The 14,136-nt window shown below is 45.4% G+C and overlaps 1 protein-coding gene across 1 annotated transcript in view; it reads left to right on the plus strand.

Moving 5' to 3' along the window:
• Positions 1-14,136, plus strand: part of CCBE1 (collagen and calcium binding EGF domains 1) — a 261,568-nt gene that overhangs the window by 219,942 nt on the left and 27,490 nt on the right. The window contains exons 4-5 of the mRNA XM_032152134.2: positions 7,215-7,349; positions 9,931-10,083. Coding sequence (XP_032008025.1) covers positions 7,215-7,349; positions 9,931-10,083 — 288 coding nt within the window. The remainder of the gene's footprint in view (positions 1-7,214; positions 7,350-9,930; positions 10,084-14,136) is intronic.

Consider the following 14,136-nt stretch of genomic DNA (forward strand, 5'->3'; position numbering starts at 1 on the left):
ATTTTGCTAGTGGATCAGTAGGGGTAACAGTGAGTGGTGCCACTCCCATTTCCACCCCTTGATTCTGGGACCTGTGAATCCTGGTTTTGGGACAACCATACCATATGTTGGATACTGATTCAGAGCATATACATCCTCCTGGTGAACCTGACTCCAGACTAAATAGCTGGGTACCATGGCCTAGCCAAGTTGACATGTAGCACTAACATCACAGATGGCAAAAAGAAACTAGAATGTCTAAAGAAATATGTTAACTAATGAGTGGAAGCTATAGTTTTTAAGCGTTGCTGCCTCGTATTTGTTGCTCTAAGTCAGGGCTCAGTCAACTATGGCCTGTGCCCCAACTCTGATTCTGTAAATGAAGGTTTATTGGAACACACATCAAACCTATTTATTTCAGTAGTATGTGTGACTTCTTTTGCACTACAACAAACTACAGCAGAGTTGAGTAGTTGCAAAAGAGATCTACAAAGCCAAAATATCATCTGGCCCCTTAACATAAGTTTGCTGACCCCTGCTAGAAGTGATATCTTGATTGGCCGGGTGATAGGATGATCTGACTTGTTCTAGTTCAGCAATTATTAATTCAGCATAAATTGTGGGAAGGGGGCAGTGCTGGTTTCTCGAGGGGACACGGTCCCTGCCAGGTAGCTGAGCAGTCATAAGAACCAGCAGCAAAAGAAGCAGAAGAGCAGATAAGGCTTGTACTGTGCATCGGGCACGGTACTTAATGGCATCATCCAATTTAATCTTCATAAAAGCACCAAGAAGCGTGAGTATTATTATCTTTATTTTGTAGGAGAGGAAGCTGAGGCATAAAGAACCCAAGATCACAGGGATAGTGGCAGAGACAGGAGGGTTGGCCCAGAACATATACTGTGCACCCTAAAGCTACATACTTCCTGGAATAGGGCCTGGTACAGAGTAAGCATTCAGTAAATGTGGAAGAGTAGCCAGCCACGGTGGCTCACGCTTGTAATCCCAACACTTGGGAGGCCAAGGGGGACAGATCACCTGAAGTCAGGAGTTCAAAACCAGCCTAGCCAAATTAGCGAAACCCTGACTCTACTAAAAGTACAAAAATTAGCTGGGCCTGGTGTCTGGCACCTGTAATCCCAGCTACTCTGGAGGCCGAGGCAGGGAGAATCACTTGAACCAGGGAGGTGGAGGTTGCAGTGAGCCGAAATTATGCCAGCGCACCCCAGCCTGGGTGACAGAACAAGACTCCATCTCAAAAAAATAAATAAATAAGTATAGCAGAGCATGGGAATAAAAGAGGTATAGAGTCCCGTGGGCGGTGAGAAGATAGACAAACTAAACTCTGTTGAGGAGGTCAAGGAAGGCTTCTTTAAGGGGTGGCATTTATATGAACACTTGAAAAGCTGGACACGATGTCGACAATTATAAAAGGATGTTGCAAGAGGTAAAAACAGAATAAACAAAATTGTGGAGGTGAGAAGGCAAGGATGTGAATAAGGGAGGGAGAAAAAGAGACGTTAGTTTTGCTGCAGTATAGGAACTTACAGATTAGTCTCAAGGTTAGAAAGGTCTCAGTGGATATAATGCCAGAACTTAAATACAAGGGTGAACCATTTATATTTCATGTTCATTAGTAGCAAGTGTAAAGGTTTTTAAACAAGGGGACGGCGTACACAGTGCTATGCTTTGGGAAGGTTAGCCTGGCAGCGTTATCCCAAATGGATTTAATCTTGGGATGGTAAGAATCTTGGGATGAAGATCTTGTTTACAAGGGAGTTTCTGAAGGTCTGAGTTAGAATGGTGCCAAAAGAAACAGGACAGAGAGGATAGAACATAGATACGTTGTAAAGATGAAAGCTACATGACTGAAAGCTGGTAGGCTCTGGGGAACAAGCATCAAAAATGGAGGACTGAATAAATTCGTTAATCTTGCTTCCTCCAGAAAATGCACAAAATGGGAAGGGCAGGAGGAGGTGGCGGGAAAGATTCATGAAAGACATAAACCCATGAGTACAAAGTTGGAAGAGGACATAATAGCAACAAAACTTTGGAAGCTCCAGAACAGAGAGGGAGGTGGTTAATAGCTTAGCACATTCGGAAAGGTTGAATTCTAGCCAGCTTAAGGAAACCAAGGAGCAACCCCAATTTATACCAAAACAAATAGTAATCAGTAACATTACAAATAAACTAGAAAAAGGGGTAAAAGTAATGTGAAAACAGGATTGATTAAAAGTTTAAGAAGAAGTCAGACTCCCAGATCTTGTCTTCTACTCCATACAGACAGGATATTGCCTTTTCCACAACCAGGCAGAAGACAGCAGGTATATTTTCTAAGAGAGTACACCAGAGGTTCAAGGATCTGAAGGAGACCAGTCAGAGCTGAAAATGAATGCCCAATACTGAAAAAGGAGGGTTTCGGTAGATGCTCACACATTGAATTTTGAAGCCCCCAGCCTTCTCCCTTCACTTGAGTTCCAGAATGAGTTCACTCTCAGGCAAGGATTTGGAGATGTCTTCTCTGGGCATTCTAGACAACCCAAGGAAGAGGTCTGAAGAAACTCAACTTGTAATGCACTGGCCAAATCACTTACAGTGATACCCAGATGTCATAAAATCATAAAACCATATGCAAACAGATTCTATTAATCTGTTTTAAATATACCATGAATAAACTAGAGCAGCCATCTCAGGATCATCAGATATTAGAGGGAAACTACCATTTGGCCCAGCAGTGGTATATATTCAAAGGAAAAGAGATCATTATACCAAAAAGACACATGTACTTCTATGTTCATCACCACGCTATTCATGATGGCAAAGACATGGAATCAGCCTAGGTGCCCATAGTAGTGGATTGGATAAAGAAAATGTGGTACATATACACCATGGAATACTACACAGTCATAAAAAAGAATGAAATCATATCTTTTGCAAAAACATGGATGGAGCTAGAGGCTATAATCCTTAGCAAACTAATATAGGAAGAGAAGACCAAGTACCACATGTTCTCACTTATAAGTGGGAGCTAAACATTGTGCACACATGGACATAAACATAGGAACAAGACACTGCAGACTAGTAGTGGGGGGAGGAAATAGTGGGAGGGTTGGAAGGTGAGTAGTGGGGGAGGAAATAGTGGGAGGGTTGGAAGGTGGGTAGTCAGGGGGAATAGTGGGAGGGTTGGATGGCGAGATTGAGGAAGTTTTCCAAGCACGAGAGCAAGAGATCAAAGAAATGAACAATAGGAAAGAAAAGATGAGAATATTACACATAAAGTCCAGGGGATGCAACATCCAAATAATTTAAAATTCCACACAGAGGGAGTAAGTTCTTAAAGATATAATTCAAAAAAAGTCTTCAGAATTGAAGGATATTAATTTCCAGATTAAAAAAAAGGGTTTACGAAAGATTGAAGTGGTACCATATAAGTCCTAAAAATTTTTAGAGAGGAAAAAATATGTGATTCATACAAAAGCTCAAGAATTCGAATCTCACAGGACTTCCCTACAGCAGCATTGAAAAGCTGGAAGACAATGGAACAATGCCTTCAAAATTCTGAGGCAAAGTTTTCCAACCTAGAATTATATACACAGACTATCAGTAGTGATCATAAGGGTTGATAAAGTATATTTTAGACATGCATGATCTCAAAACTTTTACCTCTTTTATGACATTTTTCAGGAAGCCATTGGCGAATATTCTCCACTAAAATGAGGGAGTAAACTGGAAGAGAGAAAGACATGGATATATGGTTTGGCTGTGTCCCCACCCAAATCTCACATCGAATTGTAATAATCCCCATGTGTGAAGGGCAGGGCCAGGTGGAGATAATTGAATCATGGGGGCAGTTTCCCCATACTGTTCTCATGGTAGCAAATAAGTCTCACAAGATCTGATGGTTTTATAAATGAGAGTTCCCCTGCACAAGCTCTCTCTTGTCTGCCACCATGTAAGACATGACTTTGCTCATGTGCCTTCTTCCATGATTGTAAGGCCTCCCCAGTCATGTGGATCTGTGAGTCAGTTAAACCTCTTTCCTTTACAAATTACTCAGTCTCAGCTATGTCTTTATTAGCAGTGTGAGAACAGACTAATACATGTGAGATCCAGGAAACAGGAATCCAACAAAAGAGAGAGGGAGGTGATGGTCATCCTGGGTTCATGGTGAATGCGCATTCCTGGAGGCAGCTATAGGCTGGGTGTGGTGCTGGTAATCCCAGCACTTTGGGAGGCTGAGACAAGAGGATTACTTGAGGAGTTCAAGACCAAGAGTAGTAGCTGCTGTGCAGCAGACCTACAGAGTCCTAATTAGAGCAAGTTGAGATTAGTTTGAAAAAATGTCTATAAGAAGAGATTTGCAAAATTGAGGCGATCTCTGGTGATGAATCAGTGATCAATTTGTAGAAAACTGAATATGTAGATTGAAGTTGTCCAGAAACAGAGCCTTCACTACTTATTTAACAGAAAGCAATTAATATGAAGAATTGCTAACTGGTAATTGAGAACCAAAAATGCAAAGGAAAACTAAGTATCATTGAGGTAACAACTGCAGGAAGCAGCTACCGCCTCTAGGCTAGGGAAACAAAGAGAAGATATTGGGCCAGTGAAAACTTTGAAGTTTGGAGGACCCAGAACTCTGAGGAAGAGGTACTGACTAGCAAGCCCTATTTCTCAGATCTCAGAGGAAGTTACTAGTGGATCAGAGACCCAGACGTTTGAGGAGGGGCTACCAGATGGCTGGCTGGTGCTGATATCTCTGAAATGGGATACAGTGAGGCTGATTTTGCAAGTGTTAGAAAAAAAACAAGCTGGATTTTGCTGCTACTGTTTTCTTTTTGGTAGACACAGGAGCTCACTGTGTTGCCCAGGCTAGTCTTGAACTCCTGGCCTCAAGCCAGCCTCCTACCTTAACCTCCGGAGGTGGCACATGCCACCATGCCCAGCTTGCAGCTGCTATTGAAACAATCTGTTAGTGGGATAGAAGAGAAAGGCTGATATTAGGCTTTCATGAATAGGAAGCCCAGGAAGCAAAACAGAAAAAGGCAGATATCCTTTCTTCCTCTTCCAGCCTCCCTGTCTGTATCTGTCTGTGTCTCTATGTGTGTCACTGTCAGAAATGAAGAGGCTGGCAACTGACAAAGGAGGAATGTGGTCTCCAGAGCCCAAGTCACAAAGTAGCCCATGGAAGAAGAAGGTGGGTGTTTGAAGTTAAGAGAGAAAGCTCAGTAACTGGCACCCCAAAAATATACAAGATAATTCTTTTAATTCTAAAGAAGACAAAAAGGTCTTCAAGAAGGTATAAGTAATTCAAGCATACTTCCAGGCTCAGCAAAGAATAGCTTTTATGTTGTCATTATGGTGCAAATACTAAAAATTATCACACCAAAATTTCATCATAACTGTATTGGCCAGATGGAGGGAATAAGAACTTACGGGTGTGACTGGAGGAGACAGGAGGCCATGAAAAAGTTAAATGCATCTCTTCTGTTACTGGAAGTCAATAGAGAGGATTTAAAATAAAAATAAAGAAGCAATGCAAGTCAGCTATTTAGAGATGCAAAAGTGAGTATAGAAAGAATCAGAAGAGTTGAAAGCAGTTCCTCAGGGAAGCAGAAATGGTAGGAGAGACAGAGAACTGCCTTATTAGGCACCGTGATCAACTCAAACACTTTGACAGCCTCTCTGCCTCCTTCTTCCCCTTCCCAGCTGCTGCGGAATGGTGGTAACAGCCAACAGGAAAGCTCAGAGCCAGTCATGCCAGGATCATGCTCTCCAACAAAAAGAGCACAGAACCTTGGCAGCCTAGAGGTGATGCCAAGTGGAGGAAACATGTAGCCAGAGACAGTTTGCAGGGTTGGTCAGAACACCATGCAGGCAAAGCAGGCCTGAAATCACAATCATGGGAAGGAGTATTTTACAAGGGCAGCTTTCCAGGCCATCGTGAGAGTGGCACGATACTTGTCACACAAACCCTCCCTGCATCAGGAGCTGACAGCCCACCCGTTCACCTTCATATGTGGTGGAGCAAAGCCAGACTCACTCTGTGTCCAAGGATCGTTTATCTGTCAGCACCTGGAGGAGATAGTGCAAGGATTAATGAGGTGCTGGCTCCAGTCTGGGAGTCAGTGTTGTGCCTGAGCTACTGAATTAGAGCCAAAGTCCCTTCAGAGGGTCATTACATATCAGTTTCTAGGAACTGAGAGGAGCAGATGCCCTAATTCTTTATGAGTAGCCGTGTATCCACCTCAGTTTGCACAGGCTGAGGGCTGGAAAGAGACCTCTAGCCATTTGAACTCACCCAACCCCTTCTCAGCATGAGAGATCAACCCCCCAGGACGCACACTTATACAGTATACACACATAAGCATCGGCTGTCTTATAAGTCAGGCACAATTCTATTACAAAGTGATATGGTTTGGCTGTGTCCCCACCCAAATCTCATCTTGAGTTGTAGCTCCCATAATTCCCTCGTGTCATGGGAGGGACCTGGTGGGATGTAATTGAATCATGGGATGGGTCTTTCCCATGGTGTTCTCATGACAGTCAATAAGTCTCACGAGATCTGATGGGGAGTTCCCCTGCACACACACTCTCTCGCCTGCTGCCATGTAAGAAGCAGCTTTGTTCCTCATTCACCTTCAGCCATGATTGTGATGCCTCCCCAGCTATGTGGAACTGTGGGCCAATTAAACCTCTTTCCTTTATAAATTACCCAGTCTCAGGTATGTCTGTATTAGCAGCGTGAGACCAGACATGTATACACAAAGCCCCATTCCTACTTCTCTGAGCCTGCCTGATTTCCAGCCCTTCCTTCCATATGATGACACCAATGCCTGTCACCCCAGCTGGCCTTTGTTTAGTATTCTGCTGGGTGGAGTCACCTGCCTCTACGGCAGTTGATGAACAAGACAAAACAGCACCCCCACCCCCGAGGGAATCCACAGAGGCTGGCCCTCTTAAGAGTCTTTTCTCTCTGGATAGTGACAAAGACCAAAGGATGACGAGGTGGCCTAGGGGAAAAATCACGAGTGGTGTGATGCCGTGTAAGTTAACCATTGCAGTACTCTTAGAAGGTGACCCACAGCCCTAAAGAGTTCCTGTCCCTCTAAGTGTATCTGTCCACACTTCACACGTGCCCTTGAGCAGAGCCCAGCCCAGAAAGTCCTTTCCAGGCCAGGGCCAGGTTACTCCGCCTCCTCCTGTAGTTGACGTGAGCTCTCACTTTGCTCTTTCAGATTACGACGTTTGTGCCGAGGCTCCCTGTGAACAGCAGTGCACGGACAACTTTGGCCGAGTGCTGTGTACTTGTTATCCAGGATACCGATATGACCGGGAGAGACACCGGAAGCGGGAGAAGCCATACTGTCTGGGTGTGTTGGGAATGTGCTTGTTTCCAGCTTCTGAACATGTGCCTTGTTCAGATGGTTCTGTCCTTGGTTGGACCCTTCAGTTCTCATACTTGTTGGATGTAGTTGTGTTTGATATTATCCTAGGGATAGCTTATCACTGCCCTTCATCACAGTTACTAAAACCAATTAGGCCCAAGGAATTCTTCCGGGATTTGGTACCAGCAAGGTCCTAACTGGCAATGAGACATAAGAGCAGGAGAAGGGGAACATGCCCAGATGTAAACTAGAATAATGTAAAACAGAGTATAAGTGGTCAGAAACGTAAAAACGCAGACAGAACAAAACAAGAATAAACATTCTCTTAGAAGATGATTGGGGAAAAAAGGAAGTAGCCATATGGCAGACAGGTTGGGAGGAAGTCAGAGGGAGCTGAAGCCAGCCACCTGGGCTGCAGCTGAGCAGAGCCTGCACCATCCACGGCACCAGCCTGTTTACTGTCACCCTCACGAACTGGCTGTCCCTGCCGTGCACTCCTTGAGATTCTAAGGCAGCTTTATGGCTCATTTTCCTTTGGAACCATATGTCTGAAAGTGTGGTCAGTTCATAACTACGCGAGAAACATCTGGGGTCCTCATTTAGGGAAAAAAAAAAAATCCTGGCCTTTTCTCCACACCTAATGAATCACAACTCTGAGAGTGTGTCCAGACATGCATATTTACACCAATGCCTCTAATGATTCCTAAGCATGGTGAGATTTAAGAATCAGCTAGAGGATGAACTGCAGAGACTAGCAGTTAGATCTACATGGAAGATAAACCAGCTGTCATAAGCATCCCTCTTTCTCTGCCCTAGCGGGGGCTCTAGGGAGCACCATTTCTGAGAAGTTCTAACTGTAGGTCCTCTGGTTGCTCCCTGCCAGCATTTGGGAATGGTGCCCCACAATGCCAGAGAATGGGATTGTGACTCCCAAGTGAATGGAGCAGGGATCTCTGGCCTCTCCTGCAGAGAGAGGTACAGGCCATTCCATGAGGCTCAGGTCCCAGGCACAAGGCTCTTACTTCACTTTATAGCAGCTACTGTGCCCTATTCTTTATGCATTTATTTTTGAGACAGGGTCTCACTCTGTTGCCCAGGCTGGAGTGCAGTGGTGTGATCATGGCTCACTGCAGCCTCGACCTCCCATGCTCCTGTGATCCTCCCACCTGAGCCTCCTGAGTAACTGGAGCTACAGGCATGTGTGACTACACCCAGCTAATTTTGTTCATATTTTATAGAGATGGGATTTTACTATGTTGCTCAGGCTGGCCTGGAATTCCTGGGCTCAGCTTCCTGTCTTGGCCCCCCAAAGCGCTGGGATTACAGGCATGAGCCACCGCACCCAGCCCCCTGTTCTTTTTGTTTGGGGGTTTGGGGACCAGCAGAACTTGCCTTCTACTAAGAGTTCTATTTCTATCTCTGATTTCAACTTCATCTCCTCTCTCTCTCTCTGGGAAGCACAGGCAGCAGCACATGTAGGTTTAGGGCAGGGACACCTGGGGAAAGGCAGTGAGCCTGAGGAATTGCAGAGGAGGATGCAGCTGCAACATCTGGTCTACAGGTGACATAGTCAGTACTGCCAGGGGAGCGTCCAGATGACCACCCTCCCGTCAGGATACACAGGGACTGGGTCACTGGCAGCTTGTGCAGGGAGTGGCTGGGAAGTTGTTGCCATCCTCAAGTTCAGGGCTGGCCTCTGTCTACCCAGCACATGTGCACAGTCTGGGGCTGCATACCACGGTTCCCACCCACTGCTACCCACTGTCTTCAACCAGTGAGCAGGAAATGGAATTGGGCCTCCCACTGTCCTCATGGTGGGAAACATTTTTTTTTCCACCATGCAGCAGGGGAGCAAGTCCATGATGTGCATAGTTAACATGGGCTCTTCATGGGGACTTGTTTGATGGTCCCATGGCTCATTTCCATAGCTCATGAGGGGTCTGTCTGGGTTCTTGATAAGGCAGAAATTTCCTGGGGAAGACTCTTTCCATTAGACCCATTATGACTATTTTCTTTTATTAGAAGTATCTTTTCCCAGGTGCCATCATGGCTTTTAAATGGGAAGGAGCCATTCCTAAGTGACCTGTGGGTCATCATCATGCTGTTTGGAACCTATACCATAAAGGGAAACTTAAAAATCCCCAGCACAGTAGGGCACTCGCAAAAAATCATCTCTGTAATGTTTGCTTCTCTGAGTGTTGCCATTGGTGATCTCATTTTCATTTCTAAGTAGCCCTGTGAAGTGTGTAGGGCAGGCTTTATTGTCATTGTTCTGTAAGTGAGATCTCTGAAGGCTAGCAGTCTAAGACACATGACTTGGGAGTGGCAGAGCCACAGCCAGGAACCCCATCACTGATCAGCCTGTAACAATGGCCACTTGGCCAAAAGTGCTGTTTTTATGGATGGCCCACATTTCTAGCTCCCTACTTTATTCCAGGCTTCTCTGATCAAGGTCGGCCCAAGTGTCCTTCGTTGTTATTAACAGGGAGGCAAAGCCCAATGTCATCTGTTGTATCAGAAGTGAATTCTCAGAAACTCAGTATTCTCTACATTTGGTTCAAACCAGATATTGATGAGTGTGCCAGCAGCAATGGGACGCTGTGTGCCCACATCTGCATCAATACCTTGGGCAGCTACCGCTGCGAGTGTCGGGAAGGCTACATCCGGGAAGATGACGGGAAGACATGTACCAGGGGAGACAAATATCCCAATGACACTGGTAAGTAGGGCAAGTCTAAATATCTCACTAATTACATATTTTTATATATTATATATATAACCAGTTTAGGGGTTTATATATTATATAGATATGATTATATAATTGTATACATAAGTATATTTATGTAATTCTATGCTATATAATTTTATATACAATGTATGCCACATTATGTTTAATGTCTAAAGTTTCCAAGTGCCTACGTGTAATTATACATAATTATTTATTGTATGAGTTTGTTCTCACACTGCTGATAAAGACATACCCAAGACTGGGTAGTTTATAAACAAAAAGAGGTTTAAAAAACTCACAGTTCCATATGGCTGGGGAGGCCTCACAATCATGGTGGAAGGCAAAGGAGGAGCAAAGGCACGTCTTACATGGTGGCAGGCAAGACAGCGTGTGCAGGGAAACTGCCCTTTGTATTAATAAATCATCAGATCTCTGAGACTTATTCACTGTCATGAGAACAGCACGGGAAAGACCTGCCCCCATGATTCAATTACCTCCCACCAGGTCCCTGCCATGACACATGGGGATTATGGGAGCTATAAGTCAAGATGAGATTTGGGTGGGGACACAGCTAAACCATATCATGTATTTTATATATATGTAGTTATATGTAATATATATATAACATATATTTTTATATATTCACTTAAGAGCACAATGAGGTACCTCAGAGGACAAGCAGACAAGTGGGCAGGAAGGGGCACATATACGAATTGTAAATGGGACCTAGGGAAAAGAATATAAGTTCAAACTCCTTCTAAAGAGGAAGAATAAGAGTGATGCCCATTAGCTCAAGGGTTGTAAGCTAGTGTGTACTGAAGGAAGCTCTCCAACAAGCTGAAGTGGTGTGCTCTTGGAGAAATCAGTAGAGCTTAGATATGTGTTTAGACAAACTTGGAAGAGCAGAGAAGAGGCCAGAAACGCTGTGTTTTCCCAAAGAAAATGGGCTGAAATATAAATATGAAACATCTCCATGTAAGGTAAACAATCTGTATCCATGCTACTCAAAATATGGTCTGTGGACGGGCAAGATTCACAATTGGATAAAAACAACAATTGAGAGTGTTTAGAAATTTTCATATCAATCTGACAGAGGAATTTTGTTTAAATCCAAAAATTTATGCTTGCATTTTACATCTTATTTTTGTAGTGGTTCATCTTTGTGTTTCACAGAAGTATCAGTCCACAGGCAGTTGGAAAATTTCTAAAAGCTGGGCCTTTAGCACAGAGCTGAGAAGCTGATTTACATTATGTCAGCGACATTCAACTGAGATGTCTGGTCACTCAAGCATATGATCAGCCCGAAGTTTGGGTTATTTCCTTATTTCAGTTTGGAGGGAAAAAGAAGAACGAGGCAGAGATGAAAAGGGGAGGGATGGGGGAAGAGGAAAGAGAGAAGAAAGAGAAAGGAGAGAGCCCCTAAACTGATATCAATGCTTCAGGCAATGCCTTGATCATCAAAATACCACCACATGCATGTGTGAAGCAACTCTGGTCCTTCTGCCAAGTTGTCAGTGCCAGCCTAGCCATGAAAATGTAGGATTTTAGCCTAAATGTCAAGGACCTTTCTAGCCAGGATGAACTTTGAAGCAAAATGGACTCCATTGACAGTGGCTGGCAGGACCAGTTCCCCGGGGAGAAAGCCCTCAGCCACTTAGAGGGCCTGAGGCTGGTGCCACACAGCCACCAGCTCCTGTACCCACAACTTGTAGCACAGGAAGCTGCTGTCCTCTTCCCCAAGACTAGGGCTTAGCTCTTCTCTACTTACCTCGGGAAGGGAAGGTGGCTGGAGCTCTGTCGGGAGAGGTTGGCTGGGCCTGAATCTTCCTTGGGGGCTCCTAGGACAAATCACCCATACCCAGAAACGCAGAGATGAAAAATCCAAAGCTGTTTGGGCACTCAGGAGGTGGTGATTCTTGGGTGTAGCCCAAGCTTCAAAAAGGGCTAGAAGGCAGCAGCCATCAGCTGAGGACAGCAAACAGCTGAGGACCAGCTTCTGCTGCCTCGCAAGGGAGAACTACAAAGTGAAATTCTGACGAGCAACTGGGCTGAGTCATGAGGAAGCTGCCATATGTCGGAAGTAAATGCAAAATAAGTCTTTGGAGCCAGCTTAGGATTGGGCGATTTGAATCATTCGAGTGAATTTGAGGACTTGGTGACACTTCTTAAAGCCTGAAGCATGTGGCACGTGCCTGCCCAGAGGTGTTCACAGGGCAGAGGAAATGGGCTTGTTGATCATATGGGTTGACAGGAGAAAAGTAACATTTACAGACCACTTTTTTTTTTTTTTTTTTTTTGAGACAGAGTCTTGTTCTGTTGCACAGGCTGGAGTGCTGGAGTGCAGTGGTGCAATCTCAACTCACTGCAAACTCGGCCTCCCAGGTTCAAGGGGCTCTCCTGCCTCAGCCTCCCAAGTATCTGGGATCACAGGTGCCAGCTACCACGCCCTGCTAATTTTTGTATTTTTAGTAGTTTCGCCATGTTGGCCAGGCTGGTCTCGAACTCCTTGACCTCAGGTGATCCGCCGGCCTCTGGGCCTCCCACAGTACTGGGATTACAGGCATGAGCCACCGTGCCCTGACTACTTTTTAAATTCCAAATTAAAATCACTGAGTTTTGGCCGGGCGCGGTGGCTCACGCTTGTAATCCCAGCACTTTGGGAGGCCGAGGCGGGCGGATCACGAGGTCAGGAGATCGAGACCACGGTGAAACCCCGTCTCTACCAAAAATACAAAAAATTAGCCGGGCGTGGTGGCGGGCACCTGTAGTCCCAGCTACTCGGAGAGGCTGAGGTAGGAGAATGGCGTGAACCCGGGAGGCGGAGGTTGCAGTGAGCCGAGATCGCGCCACTGCACTCCAGGTCGGGCGACAGAGCAAGACTCCGTCTCAAAAAAATAAAAAAAAAAATAAAAAATAAAAAATAAAAAAAAAAATCACTGAGTTTTGTCCCATGGTGGAGACAGTGGGGGAGGGGCAGGCAAGTGTAACTTACCTCCTAGATAATGTCCTTTACTGAAAACAGGAATCTCACTGAAAAACAGGGTGCAGCTATTTAGCCACTGATCTATGAATGTGTGGGGCCTGCTTGAGAATCAGTCACAAGAAAGCAGCTTTCTAATTTTTCATTTTGGGAATTGGATTTTCAGCTATGCTCTGAACCAGGTAGCCCATGCGTTGTGGGCAGCCCAGCCTGGCAGGTCCATTGTCCCTTTGCCTCACATTTATCTACAGGTGAAATCCCACTGATATGCTCATGAAGGGCAGCCTCCAGCAACCAAGGCTTATGCTTGAGCATAACCACCAGGGACCCCAATAACAAACTCAATACTGCTGGGGGTCAGGTTGAGATTCGATGTTAGGGTATAGAAATAATAGGACCTGGCCCTGCCCACAAGGAGTTCCTGCCGGCTGAGGGAGAGTGGCCTGCGGGGAGACCAACCATCACTAGCAATGACCAGAGAAGCGGGATGGAATTTCCAGAGACTGGTATCAGATTTTCAATGCTGAGTTTATTTGTGCTTTGGTCTCAGGTAGCCTCCACCTCCTGCAGTAATTCCTAGATCCACCACCCACATTCCTCTTCAGTCCCCAAGGCAGCAAGCCCTGTGTATAGACCTGCTATGTGGTGCCCTGGCGGTGGCTCTAAGTCAGAGAAAATCAAAAAAGTTAGCTGGGTGTGGTGGCACATGCCTGGGGTCCCAGCTACTCAAGAGGCTGAGGTGGGAGGATCACTTGAACCCAGGAGGTCTAGGCTGCAGTGAGCTGTGATTGCTGTGGGTCACAGTGCAGTGACAAGGTCTGCCCTGGTGACAGACAGTCACCTGTGCCTCTAGCCTTCAGCAGTGTGGGCCCAGCAAGGGCTGGGGGCAGGCTAGGGTGGGAAAGGGCGAAGGAAAAGGAAGGTCCCAGAAATTAGCAGTCTCTTGCTAAGTCAGCACTGGGACCACATGCACCTCTTTCTTCCGTGAGACATGAAATGTGCTTCTTAAAAATTTTTGAAATAAAGTTTCAGATAAGTACAAGAGATCAAGAATTCTTTTTAGG

The sequence above is a fragment of the Hylobates moloch genome, unplaced genomic scaffold (genome assembly GCF_009828535.3).
Source record: "Hylobates moloch isolate HMO894 unplaced genomic scaffold, HMol_V3 SCAFFOLD_5, whole genome shotgun sequence".
NCBI classification, from domain to species: domain Eukaryota; kingdom Metazoa; phylum Chordata; class Mammalia; order Primates; family Hylobatidae; genus Hylobates; species Hylobates moloch.